We start from the raw sequence: 25,654 nt of genomic DNA on the forward strand, positions 1-25,654 counted from the left end.
AATGCCGGATACACGAACAGCAAAATCATTCCTTATTGTGGTTGCATACAATCGGCATGATCGTAGTCACTTTTGGATCCAAGTTGAAGAGTCATGTCTGCTTGTTAGCAAGCTTTGACTCCTCCTCTTCCTGGGCTGAAGTGTGACACTGAAATGTGTGGAAATTCATTCTGGCCTTTGTTTATGTATAGTTCAGTCTAAATTCATCCATATTTACTTCATGTTCATTCATGGCTGGGTCCCAACACTATCAACACATGATGGTCCACCACAACTGAGGCCAGGCAAGGAGAGCGTTAATCAGAGAAGCCCTCAAGATCACCATATTCATTTTGGGGGAACTGCAAAAATGCACTGCTCAGGTGGGAGAGCAGTCCAAGAAGGTGCCCTGGTCTGATAAGACCAAAATAGAATTTTCTGGCCTACTTTCAAAAGTCAATGTGACCTACACACACACACATCACCCTGAACATCATTCTACAGTGAAACAGTGGTGGCAGCTTCAGGAAGCAGTGACAGAGAAGATGATCAGAGTTGAAGGGAACATTTAAAACTTGGGACCAGTAAGTCATTTTGCAAAGAAGAATGAGTAAAACTTCCAGTTTTTACATATTTAAAGTTGGTTTAAACATAAAGCTAAACTCAGCTCTCCAAAGTACTCTCTTGTCTCTGAATAGGATTGCATGCCACAAATAAATGAGTTGAATGCTTTTGGAAAGCACTTCAATTAAACAGCATGAAAAACATTTTTTTTTGAAATATGAGAAATTGTTTCTTGTTTTTTTTTTTTTAGGTTGGTACTGTATGTGTTATAGAAAGCATTGATAGAGCTCGCATTGAGCACACACTATAGTATGACCCTGAGTATCATATTAAACATCAGGTATGGAGCGCTGCTGGATCTCTCCAGCTATCAAACAGACGTCCCCCCCTCGGTAGTCCTCTGTAGCTCAGCTCAGACCTGTTACAGCAGGGTGCACGGGCACCCCAGATACCTGCACCTGTGTTTGGTTTGTTTTGCTCTGAGAATGTGAGGAAGTGGAGGAGCCAACGTATCTGGGCCTCGCTCTCCTTGGAGAGCCAGAAGGGCACTTTTTTTCCTGATGACACAGATATTGCTTAGGAACACAACATGTCCATGCTTTGCAAGTTTTGGAGGTCATTCGGATACATGCCAGGTGTAGATTACAGCAGTGCCTTCTGCCTCACTGGCATTTCCGGTGACTTATTCCATTTGTTTTTTTGGTTTTTTTTACAACCAGTGGCTTGAACTGATCATTAAAAAATCAAATCATAATTAAATCAAAGGCTGCTTTACACATACATTGTACAATGCCTAAGCCACATTGTTGCAACTGTTATCACAATGCGAAGTATGTGTTCTGTGAGGGATATTTGTTAGTAAAATTAAATAAAATAAAATGGAAAATTTGTATACAATTTCATTACTTTTCAGACTTTCAAACTGTACCTTTATATATGCCAGTGAATGCACCTCCAGCTGCTAAAAAGCTTCACTCAAATGCAGGATTCAGACACTTTTTGTCATGTCAAAAATTCCATACTTCTTTAGTCTCAATTTTCCAAGTTCAAAGTCCTGTTTTGGACAGGTATTAAAGTTTCAATTCAAAACTGCACTATGGCTTTATAGAGTAAAATAATCCTATTTTGTCATTTGATAGGAATATTAGGTATCACATATTTTCACACAGGGCTGGATTGAAATGTAGAAGATGGATGGATGGATGGATGGAAACAATTTTTAGGAATTGGGAAACTTTTTTTTTTTTTTCTTACATATCCAGACCTAATAAGAAGTAGAATCAGAATCCAAAATGTGCCATGCTTTTGAAGATAGTTTATTCTCCATTTATATTATATATACAGGTCCTTCTCAAAATATTAGCATATTGTGATAAAGTTCATTATTTTCCATAATGTCATGATGAAAATTTAACATTCATATATTTTAGATTCATTGCACACTAACTGAAATATTTCAGGTCTTTTATTGTCTTAATACGGATGATTTTGGCATACAGCTCATGAAAACCCAAAATTCCTATCTCACAAAATTAGCATATCATTAAAAGGGTCTCTAAACGAGCTATGAACCTAATCATCTGAATCAACGAGTTAACTCTAAACACCTGCAAAAGATTCCTGAGGCCTTTAAAACTCCCAGCCTGGTTCATCACTCAAAACCCCAATCATGGGTAAGACTGCCGACCTGACTGCTGTCCAGAAGGCCACTATTGACACCCTCAAGCAAGAGGGTAAGACACAGAAAGAAATTTCTGAACAAATAGGCTGTTCCCAGAGTGCTGTATCAAGGCACCTCAGTGGGAAGTCTGTGGGAAGGAAAAAGTGTGGCAGAAAACGCTGCACAACGAGAAGTGGTGACCAGACCCTGAGGAAGATTGTGGAGAAGGGCCGATTCCAGACCTTGGGGGACCTGCGGAAGCAGTGGACTGAGTCTGGAGTAGAAACATCCAGAGCCACCGTGCACAGGCGTGTGCAGGAAATGGGCTACAGGTGCCGCATTCCCCAGGTCAAGCCACTTTTGAACCAGAAACAGTGGCAGAAGCACCTGACCTGGGCTACAGAGAAGCAGCACTGGACTGTTGCTCAGTGGTCCAAAGTACTTTTTTCGGATGAAAGCAAATTCTGAATGTCATTCGGAAATCAAGGTGCCAGAGTCTGGAGGAAGACTGGGGAGAAGGAAATGCCAAAATGCCAGAAGTCCAGTGTCAAGTACCCACAGTCAGTGATGGTCTGGGGTGCCGTGTCAGCTGCTGGTGTTGGTCCACTGTGTTTTATCAAGGGCAGGGTCAATGCAGCTAGCTATCAGGAGATTTTGGAGCACTTCATGCTTCCATCTGCTGAAAAGCTTTATGGAGATGAAGATTTCATTTTTCAGCACGACCTGGCACCTGCTCACAGTGCCAAAACCACTGGTAAATGGTTTACTGACCATGGTATCACTGTGCTCAATTGGCCTGCCAACTCTCCTGACCTGAACCCCATAGAGAATCTGTGGGATATTGTGAAGAGAACGTTGAGAGACTCAAGACCCAACACTCTGGATGAGCTAAAGGCCGCTATCGAAGCATCCTGGGCCACCATAAGACCTCAGCAGTGCCACAGGCTGATTGCCTCCATGCCACGCCGCATTGAAGCAGTCATTTCTGCAAAAGGATTCCCGACCAAGTATTGAGTGCATAACTGTACATAATTATTTGAAGGTTGACGTTTTTTGTATTAAAAACACTTTTCTTTTATTGGTCGGATGAAATATGCTAATTTTGTGAGATAGGAATTTTGGGTTTTCATGAGCTGTATGCCAAAATCATCCGTATTAAGACAATAAAAGACCTGAAATATTTCAGTTAGTGTGCAATAAATCTAAAATATATGAATGTTAAATTTTCATCACGACATTATGGAAAATAATGAACTTTATCACAATATGCTAATATTTTGAGAAGGACCTGTATATAACCAACCATCCCTGCTCTTTGATCTCCTTTAAACAGAAGACGGTTATGATAACCCTTTTCACTTTTCCGCCAATGAGTTCATGATGTCATGTGCTCAACCAGGGAGCAAATACCAGTTTTAACCCAAAACCTTCAGGTTTCTGCTAGAAAGCTAAAATTAAAGGAAGATAAGAGTTCAAGTCCTAGTATACAACTAAATGAACAAAGGAACAGTGTCACTGAAAGAAAACAAAGGTTTCTTACTGTTATACTTAGATTTCAGAACTAAGTTTAACTGTGGGGATACCTGACAAAGGTTGTGGACAATAGATGTTCTCATAATCTGATAGATTTGAGGAACTTCTACAATCCAAAGAAGCCAAGTCAAGGTGTAGGATGCTCATAGACTTGTACCAAAGAAGATGAAATTAGGTGATTGATCAAAAGGTGCTTCAAAATTATAAGGGTGTGCACACAAATGCAACTGGATTACTTCACCTTTCCTTCCATATTTTCCGTCTTAACAATTTTGATTTTAACTTGAACTGTGCGCCACATTAAAAGTGATCACGTTTTGACTTAAAAATCTTAAACAATGTCAGAAGGACTATGCAGACTTTTGAGATCCACTGAATGTGACCCAGATGTCACTCCTTGGAGTATCACCCCATGTCAGGATGTGGTTTACAGGTGGACCCCAAAATGCAGATAGGCAGGCAGGCAGACAGAGATGTGTTGAGTAAAGGTTTTATTTTCCCAAAGATAAACTCATAACAAGCAGGTGGTAGCAATGGCAGGCGTGATTCATGGGCAGGTCTTGCAAACAGGTTTGGCATGACAACAGTGCTGGCATGAACCACAGTGAATGTTTCCACAAGTGTAAGCAGAACAGCAGAGTATATATGGGCATGACACAGAGAACTGGTTTGCATTAAACAAGTGGACCAGATGAAGCTGATTACAGGCTGTGGCATGACTGAACACATAACATGGCTGGAACTAAACAAGGACACTATCAAACCTGAGACACATATAGACAGAACATAACCTAAAATGCACTATGAACGGAATACAATAATCATAAGAAACTAAGCCCAAGGAAAGAACTAAAGCACCACCTGGAAAACCTAATGATCAGAAACAAGATCCAAAACACAACTTCGAGAACATAATCAGAATCATACAAAACAAAAACTCAAACACCCTCAAATCATGACACCCTGTGTTAAATGTAGAGTGCAAGAGGTAATCTGAGAGGCTCAGTGCCTACCAGGTATCCCACATTTATGTTTATTGGGAAATGTGCATTTGTTATAAAATATCCTGGGCTTTCCGTTTTGCAGGACACCAGGAAATTTGTAACAATATCCCAAGCTTTGAAAATCCCTGTTCAATCCATCATCTGAAATTGGATAAAGTATGGCACAACTGCAAACCTATCAACACATGAGTATTTACCTAAATTGACAGGTCGGACAAAGAGGGTATTTGTCATTAGAAGCAGCCAAGAGGCTGTTGTGATTATGAATCTGAGAATATTATTTAATATTAATATTTTAATATTTTATCTAATAATATTTCGGTCTGTTAAGGGTTGTCCTGTGAATACCAGCCCAGTAAGGCGATGGTATTAGGACAGAATAGAAAGGTGTGAGATGAGCTCTGGCATTATTGAACAGCATAAACTCTGCACATATATGAAATGAATTCACACAATTTCTTAAAATACAAGAATTTATTAACAAAAATAAGTCAACTCAAAGTCAAACATATTTCAATCAACAAACTCTTTACTATGCAAAAAACAATCCAACTAAACTACCAAGCAGAATTAAAGAATAATGAAGACTAATGGACTATGTACAATATAAACAAGTTGATTAAAGATGATTGAAAATCATGACCTAAAGAGTGATGCAACATTACCATGCAATGTTTATGTTTGAGAACCAAGGAATATCTTGAAGAATCTGGAAATGAAGTTAAGTTAGTTTTGGAACTAATTTAGGGAATAATCAGCAAACCTTTAGACAACCATTCACAATGCAAGATCAGATAAAATATTATTTAATAAAATAATGTTTTAAGGAATGATCTGCTGAATAAAACCAACCTTCTGGATGACTAATTCTCAACGGTGTCTCATTAGCTGCCTTTACTTAGTAATATTTCTTTGAATATTGTTTTAATAAGGGGATGGTAATATATTTAGGGAAGTATTTTGGAAAAGAGCCAAATTTTTCTGGAGAAATGGGGCTTAATGGTGTTTACTTAGTTATCAGATTTAGTAAAATAATGTTTAGGGAACTATTATATACTAGATTGAAAACTAACAACCTTTCTGGGTAAATATCATTTAGCAGGCAAGCATGTGTTCTCAGCCGTTAGCAGTCAAAGCTAACAAAGAAGCTGATAGCTTAGCACCAGAATCAAACACACACCTTTTAATAATACCGTCAATAAAAGGGTTAAAATGCCTAAGCACGGACAGTGCGTTATGGCCAATCTTCTGTGTTTAAAATCACCCTTTAAATAAAGTTTGTCTTAACTTTAAAAACATACAAACACAGAACAAAGCTGAGCACGTGTGCTGCAGATAGCCTGCTAGCACCAAGATAGCTGAGTTCAACACAAACAAAACTAAACTTCATAAAATGAAAAACGTTTAGATTTCATTTCATCCTAAATATCTCTCTATTACTCTGCCCAAACCTAACCTCTGGACCATGCTGAGGAAAAGCTGTCCAGGCGACGACGAAGTTTGAAGAAAGCTCTGTGAACAAAGGGTTAGCTTCCAGTTAACCTCCGGAGCAGTGGCTGGGCAGCCCGTTCTATCCGCTGACCACACTGCACGGGATGCGGCTCCTATTGTCGTCCTTTCAGAACGGGAAAAACCGCTCCACTCTTTGTAGAGACAGTGTCTCTACTGGGGACTTCTCTGGAACACAGTTTGCTTCTGCAGGCCTCAGAGAGAAAGTCAAGCCAGGCTTATACCTTAATTACCCCTTTTTATGAATGAATACCGGATTCTTTCAACAGTAATTCATCAGTACTTAACTTGTGCATATGACTACGTGATCTTATGACACCGTTGCATCCAGTTTGAAGAGTTTATGTCTTTTTGACAGCAAAGAGACCCCCTGTCCCCCACTGTCTCCCCTATCCGGTCCCTCTGGAGGCCGTGTGGAAGAGGCAGGATGTAGCAAGAGAGGTGATTTTATTTGGACAGTGACGTCACAGGAAGTCCGTAGTTACCCTGTTTCCTGGCTGTGCCGGAAGTACAGGGGTTGGACAATGGAATGGAACCACAATAATTTATTAGTATGGTGTAGGGCCTCCTTTTGCGGCCAATACAGCGTCAATTCGTCTTGGGAATGACATATACAAGTCCTGCACAGTGGTCAGAGGGATTTTAAGCCATTCTTCTTGCAGGATAGTGGCCAGGTCACTACGTGATACTGGTGGAGGAAAACGTTTCCTGACTCGCTCCTCCAAAACACCCCAAAGTGGCTCAATAATATTTAGATCTGGTGACTGTGCAGGCCATGGGAGATGTTCAACTTCACTTTCATGTTCATCAAACCAATCTTTCACCATTCTTGCTGTGTGTATTGGTGCATTGTCATCCTGATACACGGCACCGCCTTCAGGATACAATGTTTGAACCATTGGATGCACATGGTCCTCCAGAATGGTTCGGTAGTCCTTGGCAGTGACGTGCCCATCTAGCACAAGTATTGGGCCAAGGGAATGCCATGATATGGCAGCCCAAACCATCACTGATCCACCCCCATGCTTCACTCTGGGCATGCAACAGTCTGGGTGGTACGCTTCTTTGGGGCTTCTCCACACCGTAACTCTCCCGGATGTGGGGACAACAGTAAAGGTGGACTCATCAGAGAACAATACATGTTTCACATTGTCCACAGCCCAAGATTTGCGCTCCTTGCACCATTGAAACCGACGTTTGGCATTGGCATGAGTGACCAAAGGTTTGGCTATAGCAGCCCGGCCGTGTATATTGACCCTGTGGAGCTCCCGACGGACAGTTCTGGTGGAAACAGGAGAGTTGAGGTGCACATTTAATTCTGCCGTGATTTGGGCAGCCGTGGTTTTATGTTTTTTGGATACAATCCGGATTAGCACCCGAACATCCCTTTCAGACAGCTTCCTCTTGCGTCCACAGTTAATCCTGTTGGATGTGGTTGGTCCTTCTTGGTGGTATGCTGACATTACCCTGGATACCGTGGCTCTTGATACATCACAAAGACTTGCTGTCTTAGTCACAGATGCGCCAGCAAGACGTGCACCAACAATTTGTCCTCTTTTGAACTCTGGTATGTCACCCATAATGTTGTGTGCATTTCAATATTTTGAGCAAAACTGTGCTCTTACCCTGCTAATTGAACCTTCACACTCTGCTCTTACTGGTGCAATGTGCAATCAATGAAGACTGGCTACCAGGCTGGTCCAATTTAGCCATGAAACCTCCCACACTAAAATGACAGGTGTTTCAGTTTCATTGTCCAACCCCTGTAGGTTAATGCAATTTATTTTGAAAGTTCCAGGAAAGTCTGTACTGGCCTTTCACGTTGTATCCATGGCTGTGGGTCCCAAGAAGCCCAATGGTAACTAGGGAGGAGCTGCTCAGGTGGATAGTCAGTCATGAACTTTACAAAACAGGCATTTTTTGAGTGGCAAGAGCAAAGATATTATTGACAGAAAGTCATAAGATATCCTGCTTGCAGCTTGCTACCTACCGTGTAGGTGACACAACAAATATAGGAGTTCTGGCAATATTGAAAGAAAGCTGAACATTTTGGCCTACATGCAAAAGGCTATTGTGGAGGAAAACTCACACTGCACATCAGACGATGGCAGGATCTTGCTGCAGGGGTGCATTTCTTCAGCAAGGACGGAGAAGCTTGTCAGGACTGCAAACGACCTCAGTTTGTATCGAAAGGTCACCTTTCAGTAGGAAAACAGCCCAAAACGTAGTCAGAGCTACAGTAGAATGACTTAGATCAAAGTAAATTCATGTTTGAATGGATCAATCAAAATCCAATTCAATTCTATGTCAAGATATCAAATATTACAGTAGTTACATGCAGTTTTTTATATTAATTTGAAAATAATACTTTACCGTGTCAACCTTACATTTATGCAGTGTCCTATGTTGGTCAATCACATAAAATTCAAATAAAATACATAGAAGTAGGTGATTGTAATAAACTACTATATCAAAACATTTCAGTGGGTATGGATCGGAATCAGCTTTATTTGGAACCTCTGTTTCACTTTGCTCTCATACATACAAGTATACATCTCCTATTTTGCATTGGACTGTATTTCAGGTTACATCTCAACTACAGGGGTTGGACAATGAAGCTGAAACACCTGTCAATTTAGTGTGGGAGGTTTTATGGCTAAATTGGACCAGCCTGGTAGCCAGTCTTCATTGATTGCACATTGCACCAGTAAGAGCAGAGTGTGAAGGTTCTATTAGCAGGGTAAGAGCACAGTTTTGCTCAAAACATTGAAATGCACACAACATTATCAGTGACATACCAGAGTTCAAAAAGGACAAATTGTTGGTGCACGTCTTGCTGGCGCATCTGTGACTAAGACAGCAAGTCTTTGTGATGTATCAAGAGCCACGGTATCCAGGGTAATGTCAGCATACCACCAAGAAGGACGAACCACATCCAACAGGATTAACTGTGGAGGCAAGAGGAAGCTGTCTGAAAGGGATGTTCGGGTGCTAACCCGGATTGTATCCAAAAAACATAAAACCACGACTGCCCAAATCACGGCAGAATTAAATGTGCACCTCAACTCTCCTGTTTCCACCAGAACTGTCCGTCGGGAGCTCCACAGGGTCAATATACACGGCCGGGCTGCTATAGCCAAACCTTTGGTCACTCATGCCAATGCCAAACGTTGGTTTCAATGGTGCAAGGAGCGCAAATCTTGGGCTGTGGACAATGTGAAACATGTATTGTTCTCTGATGAGTCCACCTTTACCGTTTTCCCCACATCCGGGAGAGTTACGGTGTGGAGAAGTCTCAAAGAAGCGTACCACCCAGACTGTTGCATGCCCAGAGTGAAGCAGGGGGGTGGATCAGAGATGGTTTGGGCTGCCATATCATGGCATTCTCTTGGCCCAATACTTGTGCTAGATGGGAGCGTCACTGCCAAGGACTACCGAACCATTCTTGAGGACCATGTGCATCCAATGGTTCAAACATTGTATCCTGAAGGCGGTGTCGTGTATCAGGATGACAATGCACCAATACACACAGCAAGACTGGTGAAAGATTGGTTTGATGAACATGAAAGTGAAGTTGAACATCTCCCATGGCCTGCACATTCACCAGATCTAAATATTATTGAGCCACTTTGGGGTGTTTTGGAGGAGTGAGTCAGGAAACATTTTCCTCCACCAGTATCACGTAGTGACCTTGCCACTATCCTGCAAGAAGAATGGCTTAAAATCCCTCTGACCACTGTGCAGGACTTGTATATGTCATTCCTAAGACGAATTGATGCTGTATTGGCTGCAAAAGGAGGCCCTACACCATACTAATAAATTATTGTGGTCTAAAACCAGGTGTTTCAGTTTCATTGTCCAACCCCTGTAAATGGTAACACTTCTGTGGCATCTGTGAAGCCAAAATACTGTTTAAATCAAAGTACTTCAGTTTGAATTAATCTTAAAGGAGCAGTGTTTAAGATTTAGTAACATCTAGAGGTAAACTTTCAAATAGCATATTTTAACTTATTGCAATATCTAAACTTAAATAAGAAACTGATATTCATTTGAAAAAAACATTAACGGGTTACTTGGGTCCGGTGTTCAGTTTGTCCTTTCAGAGCTGCTGTAAAACATTGGTGATGCACAATAAAGTGCAGATTCAGAGTAATAGAAGCCACTGCGTCCTTCGATCTGAGTTACCAAGACACCAGGATTATCATTCTCATGTTAATAAAAAAACAAATACCTTTATCATGGTATTCATAGCATATTAAACAAATAAGCGTTAAAGGTTTTAAAATCCCCCATCATTTTCTGTTATTGGCCTTTAATGTTACTGATAGTAGGCAAAAAATTGCCTTTAGAAAAAACGTTTTCAAAGCAAATTGTAAGCTTTATTTATATCATCCAGGCTGAAGTCACCGAGGTGGTTAAAAAGCTCCGCGGTGGCAAGGCTTCGGGGGTGGATGACAACATCCAGAGATTTAAGTACCTCAAATCTCTGGATGTTGTGGGGCTGTCATGGTTGACACGCCTCTTCAACATTGCGTGGCGGTCGGGGACAGTGCCTCTGGACTGGCAGACTGGGGTGGTGGTCCCCCTTCATAAGAAGGGGGACTGGAGGGTGTGTTCCAACTACAGGGGGATCACACTCCTCAGCCTCCCTGGTAAGGCCTACGCCAGGGTATTGGAGAGGAGAGTCTGGCCGATAGTCGAACCTCGGCTTCAGGAGGAGCAGTGTGGTTTTCGTCCCGGCCTGGACCAGCTCTATACCGTCTACAGGGTACTTGAGGGTTCATGGGAGTTTGCCCAACCGGTTCACATGTGTTTTGTGGACCTGGAGAAGACATTCGTATGTGTCCCTCGTGATGCCCTGTGGGGGGTGCTCCAGGAGTATGGAATCGGGGGCCCTTTATTAGGGGCCATCCGGTCCCTGTACGAGTGGAGCAGGAGTTTGGTCTGCATTGCCGGCACTAAGTGGGACCTGTTCCCGGTGCATGTTGGACTCCGGCAGGGCAGCCCTTTGTCACCGGTCCGTCCATAACTTTTATGGACAGGATTTCTAGACGCAGCCAAGGGCCGGAGGGGGTCTGGTTTGGGGACCAGTGGATTTCGTCTCTTCTTTTTGCAGATGACGTGGTCCTGCTGGCCCCCTCTAGCCAAGACCTACAGCATGCGCTGTGGCGGTTCGCAGCCAAGTGTGACGCGGCTGGGATGAAGATCAGCTCCTCCAAGTCAGAGGCTATGGTACTTGACCAGAAAAGGGTGGCTTGTCTTCTTCAGGTTGGAGGGCAGTTCCTGCCTCAAGTAGAGGAGTTTAAGTATCTCGGCGTCTTGTTCACGAGTGAGGGAGGAATGGAGCGGGAGATCGACAGACGGATCGGTGCGGCTGCCGCAGTAATGGGGGCGCTGTGCCGGTCCGTTGTGGTGAAGAGAGAGCTGAGCTGAAAAGCGAACCTCTCGATTTACTGGTCGGTCTACGTTCCTACCCTCACCTATGGCCATGAACTTTGGGTCATGACTGAAAGAACGAGATCCCGGATACAAGCGGCTGAAATGAGCTTCCTCCGTAGGGTGGCCGGGCACTCCCTTAGAGATAGGGTGAGGAGCTCGGCCATCCGGGAGGGGCTCGGAGTAGAGCCGCTGCTCCTCCACATCAACAGGAGCCAGTTAAGGTGGCTCGGGCATCTATACCGGATGCCTCCTGGACGCCTTCCTTGGGAGGTGTTCCAGGCACATCCCACCGGGAGAAGGCCCAGAGGACGGCCCAGGACATGCTGGAAGGACTATGTTTCTCGGCTGGCCTGGGAACGCCTTGGGCTCCACCCGGAGGAGCTGGAAGAGGTGTCTGGGGAGAGGGACGTCTGGGTGTGTCTGCTCAATCTGCTGCCCCCTTGACCCGGTCCTGAATAAGCGGAAGACGATGAGTACAAGTATTTATATCAAGATGTAATTAAGGTTTATTATTCTAAGATCAAAACATGTTTGTGTTTACATTTCGTTTATTAGATAAGTTGTATTTGAGCTATTTTGTAAATTCTGGGTTTCCGTGTTTTTATACAGGAAGTTATGTCATGTTAAGGAATGGAAATAAAGAAAACAGCAGTTACAACTGAGCCATACGGTTGTTTTATCGTTGGTGACAAAATAATGGAGATAAGCCGTCTCAATGCGTTAAAACAGTGTCCTCTCTTTATTACGTAACTGAAGATAAGTAGAAGAAATATGAACAACAATAGAAAAGTAACAGTTCCTACATTAAGTAAAACAACATCCTGCTCTGTCGGCGACATTACCCTGGCAAGTGGTAGGTATTGACGTGTGGAGTCCAAGAGAAACGGAACATGTGCGTCTCAGCGTTTGTAAAGAGTTCGACAACAAGGTTATTCTGGTTTAAATAAGATGGCATTTTTTTGTGAAAGCATGGATCGCTTTGTGTCATAGACCGAATTAACGGACACTTGTTGAGTAACTGGAGAAAGTCATCCATCATGGCGGACCGCATGCGTGTTTCAAGACCTAGAGCAAGAAGCTGCACTTCTGAAGATGGCCACAAGAGGGCCCCAAAGTACTCTGAGAAGGGTCTGGGGGAACTGCTTTCCAGGAGTATAAACGTAAGGCGATCAAAGTTATGACAGCTGACGTCCAAGACAAATAGAATCAAATAATTATGAAATGTGATTAAAGTCCAGATGTTGCTGGAGAGCATTTAATTGAGTGCACTGGACTTTTGACTGAGTTTATGAACGCAAATGAAGACGTTTTGTTGTTTTTTTTCCTGAAGATGAAAAGGATGGTGATCAGATGTTTTGGTTCAACCCTAAGAAGATCAATATATGTAGCTTCATTATGGAGGTTGAGAATTGGATCACTGCAATGAGAAAGCAAAACGAAGAGCCTGTGGGCCCAAACGACAGCGTGTCTGTTCGTACATACAAACAAGGAATCTGACTCCGGTACACTTTGCTCTTTGGTTTTGTTTTTGCCTTACAGAATATACATATTTACAATGTACAATATACATATATATAAATAAAAAGGTGCATTTGCAACATCTGTATGCTGTTGTTTTGTACTCTATTGAATGTTCATCAGAGAAACAGCCTGGGGGAAGAAACTGTCTTTGTGGCGGCTGGATTTAGTGAACAGCGCTCTGTAGAGGCGGCCTGAAGGTAAAACTCTGAATAAGTCCTGGATGGAGGGAAGGTCAGCCCTGATTATGCTCTCTGCATTCCTGATCATTCGTTGCAGTCTGGACCTGTCCTGTTTGGTGGATGAGCCAAACCACACTGAGATGGATGAAGACAGGACAGATTGAATGATGGCAGTGTAGAAGATGACCAGCAGCTCCTGTGGAAGGTTGAACTTCTTGAGTTGCCTCAGGGCCTTCTTTCGAACAGTGTCTATGTGTGAAGACCATCTCAGGTCCTCAGAGATGGTGTTTCCTAGGAACCTGAAGTGGTCCACGGCCGATACAGTGTTGTTGAGGATGGTGAGGGGGGTGTATGGGGGTGGTGTTCTCCGAACGTCCACCACCATTTCCACAGTCTTGAGTGGGTTGAGTTCCAGGTAGTTCTGACAACACCAGTGGACCAGCTGATCCACCTGCTGTCTGTATGCAGACTCATCACCGTCCTGGATCAGTCCAATGACAGTGGTGTCATCTGCAAACTTAAGGAGTTTCACGGATGAGTCTGGTGAGGTGCAGTCATTTGTGTACAGAGAGAAGAAGAGTGGGGATAGAACACATCCCTGGGGGACACCAGTACTTATTGATCTGGATCGGGAGAAGATGCTCCCCAGTCTCACCTGCTGCTGTCGGTCTGTCAGGAAGCTGTTGATCCACTGACAGCTGGAGGCTGGGACGTTGAGCTGTGTGAGCTTCTGGTGGAGGATGTCTGGTATGATAGTGTTGAAGGCCGAGCTGAAGTCTACAAACAGGATCCTTGTGTACGTCCCTGGATGGTCGAGGTGTTGCAGGATGAAGTGTAGACCTAAGTTAACAGCATCATCTGTCGATCTGTTTGCTCGGTAAGCAAATTGCAGGGGGTCCAGCAGGGGTCCTGTGATTTCTTTCAGGTGCTTCAACACCAGCCGCTCAAAGGATTTTATGACCACTGACGTCAGGGCTACAGGCCTGTAGTCATTTAATCCTAGGATGGTGGGTTTCTTGGGCACCGGGATGATGGTGGATTGTTTGAGGCAGGAGGGGACCTCACACTTCTCCAGTGATTTGCTCAAGATCCTTGTGAAGATCGGAGCGAGTTGATTTGCACAGGCTTTCAGGCATTATGGGGAGACGTTATCGGGTCCTCCAACTTTCTTTGTTTTCATGCGCTGAAAGAGCCTATTTACATCTTCCTTGGAGAGTTTTAGTGCAGGCAGATTCCACTAATCCAGCTGTTGTTTATCCTGAAGCAAGCCTACTGGAGAATTACCAAACAGACAGCTGTGAGCAAGGTGCAAGTAAGGAACCCAGGCTGAACATATGTGGCAATGTAGTGGGACATGGAAATATCTTGAGACAACCTGAGTACAGTGGTGATGCAGTCGACTTGTGTGAAGTCATGATGAAGCAAAACGCCATTACTGAGATGTTGGTTAAACAACATAAGCTGTCACATCTACCACCAAGAGACGTTCCAGTTTTTAGTGGGGATCCACTTGTGTTCAAGCCCTTTATAAGAGCTTTCGATCACACAATTCATGAGAAATCAGATAGTGATAGTGGTCGACTATATTACCTTGAACAATTCACAAGAGGGGAGCCAAGAGATTTGATCAGAAGTTGCCAGCATATGAATCCCCAGCAAGGTTATCAGGAAGCAAGACAATTGCTGACCTGTCACTATGGTAATGAGCTAAAAATTGCAACAGCTTATATGAACAAAGCATTCAACTGGCCACACATTAAACAAGATGATGTCAAGTCTCTTCAAAGCATCAATGATGGCAACCCTACAAGTGAGTCATCACATGTGTCAGGAGGAACTTGTGGGGCCGGGAAAGAAACTTGTGTCCTGTCAATTGTGCCTGTTTGTGTTAAGCTCAAGAAAGGCAACAAGCTCATAGAGACTTATGCATTTATGGATAATGGAAGTCAAGCTACTTTCTACTCGGAGAAGTTGATGAGACAGCTTGGTGTAGAGGGACAGAAAACTCAGATTTTACTTCATACAATGGGTCAAGATAAATTAGTACCAAGCTATAATGTCTCAGGACTAGAAGTGTGTGGGTTGAAAGAGTGTCTGTATTGACCTTCCTGATGTTTATACCCACTCTGATATCCCAGTGTTTAAAGACAGTATTCCATTGCAGGAAGATTTGGAAAGATGGCAACATCTGCATGGAATCGAGCTTCCTCACATAGATGCAGATGTTGGGCTTTTGATAGGCTGTGATGTCTATCAAGCTATGGAGCCATGGGAAATCATTCACAGTGAAGATGGTGGTCCATATGCAGTGAGAACCATATTGGGATGGGTTGTTAATGGTCCTCTCCGAGAAAATGTCTGCACAAGTTCACCAGGGGATACAGTAAGTGCTTCTGTAATTCGCGTCTCGATTGCTACTGTTGAGGATGATGCAGCAGTTCAATCATGACTTCCCAGAGAAGGCTAGTGAGGAAAAACATGAAATGTCAAGAGAAGATGTTCAGTTCATGGAGTCTGTTAATAAAACAGTGGAAAAGACTGATGAGCATTATTCTATTGGTCTCCCCCTAAGAAACACAGCCACTCAGTTTCCAAACAATAGGAGATTGGTTGCCCAAAGAGCAGAAAACTTGAAAAAGAAACTTCTCAAGAATGATGATTTTCATAGAACGAGTTTCATGTCTGATTTAATGAGTAAAGGCTACCCAGTTAAGCTGGAAAATGAGCGCTCTGCTTCTGAAAACAAAAGGGTTTGGTATATACCCCATCATGGAGTATACCATCCACAGAAGAAGAAACTCAGAGTAGTTTTTGACTGTGCAGCATCATATCAAGGTATATCACTGAACAGGGAATTGCTGCAAGGCCCAGATTTAGCAAATTCCATTATTGGAGTCTTGACACGCTTCAGACATGATTACGTTGCCCTAATGTCAGATATAGAGGCTATGTATCACCAAGTGAGAGTGCCGCCTGATGACAGGGATTTGCTGCGGTTCCATTGGTGGCCAGAAGGAGACCTGACTAAACCTCTACAAGACTACAAAATGGTGGTGCATTTGTTTGGGGCCACATCCTCCCCCACCTGTGCCAATTTTGCCCTGAAGAAAGCAGCTAAAGATGCTGGAGACAAAGTGGCACCAGCTGCGGTTCCTGCAGTTATGAATAATTTTTATGTTGATGATTGCCTGCTGTCTGTGTCAGATGAAGGCCATGCCTGTGAGATGGTTAGAGATTTAACAGCCATCTGTGAAAATGGAGGATTCCATCTAACAAAATGGATGAGTAATAGCAAATCTGTCCTCAGTTCAATTCCTGAAACAGAAATAGTGAAAGAAGTTAAAGAGTTGGATCTCAGCCATGATGTGTTACCTGATGAGAGGGTTCTAGGAGTTAACTGGTGTGCTGAACTGGATATGTTTAAGATCAGGATCAACACAAAACACATGCCTCAGACGTGACTTGGTCTCCTCTCGTTTGTCAGCGCCATATATGACCCCTTAGGTTTTCTCTCTCCTGTCATACTTCCAGCCAGAATCGTTTTGCAAGAGTAATGTGGCAAGAGATGTTCCTGGGATCAGGACATTCCTCCTGAAATGGCACAAAGGAGGCAAAAATGGATTTTGGATCTGAAGAAGCTTCATTGTTTTACACTGAGGATATGCCTGAAACCTGTGGGTTTTGGAAAAATCCTGTCTGCACAATTGCATCACTTCGCAGATGCAAGCAAAAAGGGATATGGAGTCGTGACCTATCTTTGTATTGGGAACAGCGGTGGAATAATACACTGCTCTTTCATTATTGGTAAATCCAGAGTTTCACCATTGAAGCAAATAACTATTCCAAGACTGGAGTTGACAGTGCTGTTGCAGTGAAAATAGACAAGCTTATGAAAAAGGAGCTGCAGATGCCGCTGGAGGAGTCAATGTTTTAGTCAGACAGTACTACTGTGCTGAAGTACATTTCCAGTGAAGGCATCAGGTTTAAAACGTTTGTGGCAAACAGAGTATCGCTTATCAGAGACAACTCAGAGCCAAGTTAAAACTACAATCTGTATGAGTGTTATAGAGGTGAATGAAGATCTTCACATCAAGTTCATCAGTCAATACTCAGTGGTTTAGGTTGAAAAAAGCTGTTTCTTGGTTGTTGAAGTTTAAGCAGCTGCTCCATCTCCCGAGTCAACATTGCAAGTTTCTGATGTCGCAAACAAAGGATTTTTCTAATCGTGAGAAGAAAGCTGAAATAGTTGGAAAACAAATGCAGTTGTTCAGATCAAATGTCAATGGATCATAACTAACTGGTGTTGATTTTGAGGAAGGAGAAACTGTGATCATCAAGCTTTGTCAAAGTCAAGGTTTATATGGATGAGCTTACAAGTCTTCAGAGAGGTGACAAGCTAAAGAGAACCAGTCATATTGTTAAACTGAATCCTATTCTCCAAGATGGGATTTTAAGAGTTGGAGGAAGATTACACCAGTCCGCGCTGCCTGCAAATGCTAAACACCCTGTGATTCTTCCTAGAACTCATGTTTTCACATTGATTGTCAGACACATACATCAAGAGACTGGACACAGTGGACAAAACTATACATTTTCAAGACTGATAGAAAGGTTTTGGATTCCACAAGCTGATTCAGTTATCAGAAAAATACAGTTTAAGTGTGTGGTGTGCAAAAGAATCTCAGCAAAACCTGGAGAGCAAAGAATGGCTAACTTGCCATCAGATCGGTTGACACTTGACAAGCCTCCGTTTACAAATGTAGGCGTAGACTATTTTGGACCATTTGATGTGAAGTGTGGACGGAGTACAGTCAAGCGGTATGATGTGTTATTCACATGTCTGTCTATTAGAGCTATACACATAGAAGTTGCTCATTCACTTGAGACAGACTCATGTATCAATGCATTTAGAAGATTTGTTGCACAAAGAGGCCAGGTGTCTGTCATGAGGTCGGACAATGGGACAAACTTGGAGGGAGCTGAGAGAGAGATGCGAGAAGCAATGAAAGATTGGAATCACTCAAAAATCTCAGATGTGCTTCTGCAGAAGAATATAACTTGGATTTTTAATTCACCAGCAGGGTCGCATTTTGGAGGCGTCTGGGAAAGAATGATCCGTTCTGTGCGAAGGGTTCTACATCAAGTTTGGAAGCAGCAGCTTCTTGATGACAAGCGCCTTCAGACTCTGCTTTGTGAAGTGGAAGACGTGTCAACTGACCAGAATGACGTAGAAGCACTAACTCCAAACCACATGTTTCTTCTGAAGTCACAACCAGTTCTGCCTCCTGGATTGTTCCAGAAGGAGGATTTGTATACGAAACGGAGATAGAAACAAGTGCAGTACCTTTCTGACATCTTTTGGAAGCGTTGGACAAAAGAATATTTGCCCCTTCTACAAGAGAGACAGAAATGGACAGTATCGAGACAGAATCTGAAACCAAGAGATGTTGTTCTCATAGTGGATGAAACATCGCCAAGAAGCTCTTGGTTGATGGGAAAAGTTGAAAAGACTGTTTCAGATACACGTGGACTTGTTAGACATGTGTTTGTCAAAACTAAAAGCAGTATCTTAGAAAGCCCTGTGGATAAGTTATGTTTATTGTTAGAAATGGATGTTTAAAGGTTGAATGCTTAAACAGCTTGTAATGTGGTAAATAGATTTAGGTTTGAGAAACCAGTGTTTTCAGTATATTAGATTAAGAAACATACAATGTTATGTAGGGTTTCAATTAGTTGGTAATTGTTATTTTGTGTTAATAACAATTAGGGGCCGGAATTAAGCTTTATTTATATCAAGATGTAATTAAGGTTTATTATTCTAAGATCAAAACATATTTGTATTTACATTTAGTTTATTAGATAAGTTGTATTTGAGATATTTTGTCAATTCTGGACTTCCATGTGTTTATACAGGAAGTTATGTCATGTTAAGGAATGGAAATAAAGAAAACGGCAGTTACGACTGAGCCATACGTTTGTTTTACCGTTGGTGGCAAAAAAATGGAGATAAGCCATCTCAACGCATTAAAACAGTGTCCTCTTTTTATTTCGTAACTGAAGATAAGAAGAAATATGAACAACGAAAGAAAAGTAACAGTTTCGATCCTACACAAATGAATTCAGTTTCAAACCATTTCAATTTAGTGAAATGAATTTTCAAACCAATGCATTTGATTTCAAATTGCACAAATACAAATTCAGTCCGAGCAATTCAAATTCAGTTTCTGATGGCACAAGTTGCTACACACGTTCCGTTGCCTCAGGCCAAACAATTAAATTTTAATTTAATGAGAAACTATGTCATAAAAGGAAGCATTGTTTTTGAGGTGTTCCCTTAAATCCATCTAGAGGTGTGCCTCCAATTAACTTCAAGTGTTCAAATTAACCTATCAAAAGCTTATAAAGCCACAACATCTTCAACCGGGGTTCTCAAAGTGTTTAAAGGCACAATAATTTTGGTGTAGGTAAACTTCTGAATTTTGAAGTATTAAAACATTAATTCTCTCAATACTATGGCATCTAGCAATGAAGAATGATTCTAGTACACTTCAGTCTCAAAAAGACAACACTGAAGTGGCTGACAGCAGACATCTCAGCTGCACTGGACCACCAGTCTTATAGAGACCTTGTAAAACTAAAAGGTAAAGCCTGCAGAGGGGAAATTGAAGACTGGAGGCAAGCCGAGCTGGATCAGCAGTCTGCAGGTCTTCATAAAGAAAAGAGAGCAGCAGATAGTATGGCTGGCAAAGGGAAGCAGAGGAGCCTTATAGCCTTTCACTACGCTGAACCTGCACTGGCAAAACTGCTGTTATCTATTAGTCATTAAGAATGCATTTAAAATAAGTAGTTCCATATATGTGTTCATTTTTTTATTAAATGTCTTGCCTTTTATAGATTGTGTAACTTCACATCCAAATAGATGACAAAGCTCCAATGTTTGTTTGTTTTGTCTCAGACCACAAGAGGTCAGTGTTGTTTACTAAAATCCTTCTTACAGCTGTCCAGAGTCTCAGTCACCTGTCTGTGTTGATTGTTGTGCTTTGACAGGGTTCGACCTCGGGGGTCAGGTGGCGATTGGCTTCTCTCATTGGAAGAGTCCTGTCAAATCTAGCAGCCAGAATCTCCCCAGTCTGGACTGTGTTCTATCTGAGGCCTCAGCAGCCCCACCCATTGAGCCGGTCTCCTGCCCTGCGTCACTGTCCATCAACCCACTGCCCACCTGCAGTGCAAGTCAGGAGACGCTGTGTGACAGCAGCACGGGTAGGTTAGATGTGGTAATGGTGCGCATATGAGATGTCAGAGATCCAGTCTACTTGAGAAACTGCTCAAAGGCTGGTGAGCTAAACTTCCTGTCTTCATGTTGATCCGTCACATAAGATCCAAATTAAACACATTGAATTTTTTGCACGGTGGCGCAGTTGGTAGCACTGTTGCCTTGCAACAAGAAGGTCCTAGGTTTGATTCCCAGCTGGGGCTCTTTCTGCATGGAGTTTGCATGTTCTCCCCGTGCATGCGTGGGTTCTCACCGGGTACTCCGGCTTCCTCCCACAGTCCAAAGACATGCCTGTTAGGTTAATTGGTAACTCTAAATTGCCCTTAGGTGTATGAATGAGTGTGTGCTTGGTTGTATGTGTGTTGCCCTGCGATGGACTGGCGATCTGTCCAGGGTGTACCTCGCCTCTCGCCCACAGACTGCTGGAGATAGGCACCAGCTCCCCCGCGACCCACTATGGAATAAGCGGTAGAAAATGACTGACTGACTGACTGACTGAATGTTTTGGTTGGAACGTGACGAAAACGTTCCTTTGCAGAAAATACATTTTGTACCGAAGATTCCGAAACAGGTTCTCCTACAGATCTTACAGGTTACACTTGCTGCCTGCAGCACTGTAGCTTCCTACAGAGTGCTAAATCTTATTGGTTCAGTCCAACAGGGGGGGTTGATTGTCCATTTTTCTAACTAGAGAGTGTATTGTAAGTTATTTTAAATAATAATGAAAAAATCAGTTTCATCAACTTAAAGATGATGATTTCTTTCCTTTCCATTCTGCATTTTCTGTTAGAAATCTAAAGAATCTTTTAAATTTCTTCTGACTGATTACAGGTCCTTCTCAAAATATTAGCATATTGTGATAAAGTTCATTATTTTCCATAATGTCATGGTGAAAATTTAATATTCTTATATTTTAGATTCATTGCACACTAACTGAAATATTTCAGGTCTTTTATTGTCTTAATACGGATGATTTTGGCATACAGCTCATGAAAACCCAAAATTCCTATCTCACAAAATTAGCATATTTCATCCGACCAATAAAAGAAAAGTGTTTTTAATACAAAAAACGTCAACCTTCAAATAATCATGTACAGTTATGCACTCAATACTTGGTCGGGAATCCTTTTGCAGAAATGACTGCTTCAATGCGGCGTGGCATGGAGGCAATCAGCCTGTGGCACTGCTGAGGTCTTATGGAGGCCCAGGATGCTTCAATAGCGGCCTTTAGCTCATCCAGAGTGTTGGGTCTTGAGTCTCTCAACGTTCTCTTCACAATATCCCACAGATTCTCTATGGGGTTCAGGTCAGGAGAGTTGGCAGGCCAATTGAGCACAGTGATACCATGGTCAGTAAACCATTTACCAGTGGTTTTGGCACTGTGAGCAGGTGCCAGGTCGTGCTGAAAAATGAAATCTTCATCTCCATAAAGCTTTTCAGCAGATGGAAGCATGAAGTGCTCCAAAATGTCCTGATAGCTAGCTGCATTGACCCTGCCCTTGATAAAACACAGTGGACCAACACCAGCAGCTGACACGGCACCCCAGACCATCACTGACTGTGGGTACTTGACACTGGACTTCTGGCATTTTGGCATTTCCTTCTCCCCAGTCTTCCTCCAGACTCTGGCACCTTGATTTCCGAATGACATGCAGAATTTGCTTTCATCCGAAAAAGGTACTTTGGACCACTGAGCAACAGTCCAGTGCTGCTTCTCTGTAGCCCAGGTCTGGGGAATGCAGCACCTGTAGCCCATTTCCTGCACACGCCTGTGCACGGTGGCTCTGGATGTTTCTACTCCAGACTCAGTCCACTGCTTCCGCAGGTCCCCCAAGGTCTGGAATCGGCCCTTCTCCACAATCTTCCTCAGGGTCCGGTCACCTCTTCTCGTTGTGCAGCGTTTTCTGCCACACTTTTTCCTTCCCACAGACTTCCCACTGAGGTGCCTTGATACAGCACTCTGGGAACAGCCTATTCGTTCAGAAATGTCTTTCTGTGTCTTACCCTCTTGCTTGAGGGTGTCAATAGTGGCCTTCTGGACAGCAGTCAGGTCGGCAGTCTTACCCATGATTGGGGTTTTGAGTGATGAACCAGGCTGGGAGTTTTAAAGGCCTCAGGAATCTTTTGCAGGTGTTTAGAGTTAACTCGTTGATTCAGATGATTTGGTTCATAGATCATTTAGAGACCCTTTTAATGATATGCTAATTTTGTGAGATAGGAATTGTGGGTTTTCATGAGCTGTATGCCAAAATCATCCGTATTAAGACAATAAAAGACCTGAAATATTTCAGTTAGTGTGCAATGAATCTAAAATATATGAATGTTAAATTTTCATCATGACATTATGGAAAATAATGAACTTTATCACAATATGCTAATATTTTGAGAAGGACCAGTACACTAAGAATCATGTGGAGCTAATAAAAAGGGCCTATAATTACATGTATAAAACTAATATCTGTTCTCTAATATTTAATTATTAGAAGTAAAAGAAGCACAAACAAATAAATATGTACACATGTATTAAACTAACTCTACAAACTACAACTAGGAGGAAGTTTAATGAATAGAGCATTGAACATTATAATAATATTACTTAGACTGATTAAAGGATATCAATAGTTTACCTGCCCCTGAGAATTCTATGGAAAAGGGCTATATGGTCTTAATTTAAGCACGTTTTTTAAATGACGATTTAATTTCTTAATGGAAAAAAACCTGTCCAAAATAACCTATCCTTCCTCAACACAATCAGTGCCGACAGGTGATTGGGATAACTGGCATTTAGTCTTCTACAAGACTGTGAAATAATTTTGTCCCATTCTTCTCTGCAGAAACTTTTTAATTCAGGCATATTGGAGGGTTTTTGAGCATGACTGGCTTAAGTTCATGCCACAACATCTGAAAAGGATCCTGTTTTTAGAGTAATACGGGTAGAGTTTGTGGTGTGCTTTGGATCACTGTCCTACTACATAAGTGAGCCTGAGCTAAAGGTCATAAATTGATGGACAAATGTTCTTCTAGATTTTCTAGTGGAGAGCAGAATTTATAGCTCCAACAATTATGACACATATTTCAGCTCCTGAAGCATCAAAGCAGCCTAGGACCATTGCACTACCACCACGGTGTTTGACTGTTTTCTGTGTTAGTTTTACGCCAGGTTTAATCAGAATCAGAAATCAGAAAAGCTTTATTGCCAAGTACGTTTTTGGACATACAAGGAATTTGTTTTGGCGTAGTCGGTGCAATACAATACAAATTAAACAGTATAAACATATCTACAATATAATATAAATATATGTGCACAGTTTTAAGTGAGTGAGGGTAAAAGTAGAACAGTATAAGATGCAAGAGCAATACAACAGTGCAGGTGATCATTGTGCAAGTATGGCAGTGCAAGTAAAGCAGGAGTCCAAGCTGAGCGTTAATGTAACGCATAAAGTTACAGGTTACAGGTGTCCTGTCAGCAAAAAAAAAAAGGGGGGGGGTTCTTGATGAGGGAGCTGATGTTTGGCTCCCACTTGAGATCCTGGGAGATGATGGTTCCCAGGAAGCGGAAAGATTCCACAGTGTCAATTGTGGAGTCACAGAGGGTGATGGGGGCAGGTGGGGCTGGGTTCTGCCTGAAGTCCACAACCATCTCCACTGTCTTTAGAGCGTTGAGATCAAGGTTGTTCTGGCTGCACCAGTCCAACAGATGGTCCACCTCCCATCTGTACGCGGACTCGTCACCGTCAGAGATGAGTCCGATCAGGGTGGTGTCGTCCGCAAACTTCAGAAGCTTGACAGACTGGTGACTGGAGGTGCAGCTGTTGGTGTACAGGGAGAAGAGCAGAGGAGAGAGAACACAGCCTTGGGGGGAACCGGTGCTGATGGTCAGGGAGTCAGAGACGTGCTTCCCCAGCCTCACGCACTGCTTCCTGTCAGACAGGAAGTCAGTGATCCACCTGCAGGTGGAGTCGGGCACACTCAGCTGGTAGAGCTTCTCCTGGAGCAGAGCTGGGACGATGGTGTTGAAGGCAGAGCTGAAATCCACAAACAGGATCCTGGCGTAGGTTCCTGTGGAGTCCAGGTGCCGGAGGATGAAGTGAAGGTTTAGGTTGACTGCATCATCTACAGACCTGTTGGCTCTGTAGGCAAACTGCAGGGGTCCAGGAGGGGGTCGGTGATGTCTTTTAGGTGTGAGAGCAGAAGGCGCTCAAAGGACTTCATCACCACAGAGGTCAGGGCGACGGGTCTGAAGTCATTAAGCCCTGTGGTCCTTGGCTTCTTGGGAACAGGGACGATGGTGGAGGACTTGAAGCAGGCTGGCACATGACATGTCTCCAGTGAGGTGTTAAAAATGTCTGTGAAGACTGGAGACAGCTGATCAGCGCAGTGCTTCAGGCTGGCTGGTGAGACAGAATCCGGACCAGCAGCTTTCCGGGGGTTCTGTCTCCTGAAGAGTTTGTTGACGTCCCTCTCCTGGATGGAAAGAGCCGTCCTCGGCGTGGGTAGGAGGCCGGTGGGGGGGAACTTCAGGGTGGGGGTTGGAGGTGCCAAGGCCCCTCTTGAGGTTGGGGAGGTGGGGGTGGTGGATTGTGGCTGCAGCTGTTGGGGGGCGTCGTGAGGGATGGTTGCAGGACTGTCCCTTTGTCTTTCAAAGCGGCAGTAGAACTCGTTCAGGTCGTTGGCGAGGCGTCGATCGTTGATGGAGTGGGGGGCTTTCGGCATGTAGTTGGTGATTTGCTTGAGCCCTTTCCAGACAGACGCAGAGTCGTTGGCTGAGAACTGGTTTTGGAGCTTCTCAGAGTACAGTCGTTTGGCCTCTTTCACTGCCTTGCCAAACTTGTACTTCGCCTCTCTGTATATGTCTTTGTCCCCACTCCTGAAGGCCTCTTCCTTATCCAGTCTTAACCTTCTGAGTTTGGCTGTGAACCAGGGTTTGTCGTTGTTGTAACTCACCCTGGTGCATGATGGTACACAGCTGTCCTCACAGAAGCTGATGTAGGAA

At 43.1% G+C, this 25,654-nt stretch overlaps 1 protein-coding gene across 3 annotated transcripts in view; it reads left to right on the top strand.

Moving 5' to 3' along the window:
- LOC124883046 (anoctamin-4-like) overlaps positions 1–25,654 on the top strand; it is a 106,489-nt gene that overhangs the window by 19,733 nt on the left and 61,102 nt on the right. For 2 of the 3 annotated variants that reach the window (XR_007042072.1, XM_047389897.1), the window contains exon 3: positions 20,436–20,648. The exons of the other annotated variant lie outside the window; for it this stretch is intronic. Coding sequence is in view for 1 of the 2 variants with exons in the window: in XM_047389897.1 (XP_047245853.1) it covers positions 20,436–20,648 (213 nt within the window). In the remaining variant the exon portion in view is untranslated. The remainder of the gene's footprint in view (positions 1–20,435; positions 20,649–25,654) is intronic. 3 annotated transcript variants of the gene reach the window in all.

This window comes from Girardinichthys multiradiatus, chromosome 17 (assembly GCF_021462225.1).
Source record: "Girardinichthys multiradiatus isolate DD_20200921_A chromosome 17, DD_fGirMul_XY1, whole genome shotgun sequence".
Lineage (NCBI taxonomy): Eukaryota > Metazoa > Chordata > Actinopteri > Cyprinodontiformes > Goodeidae > Girardinichthys > Girardinichthys multiradiatus.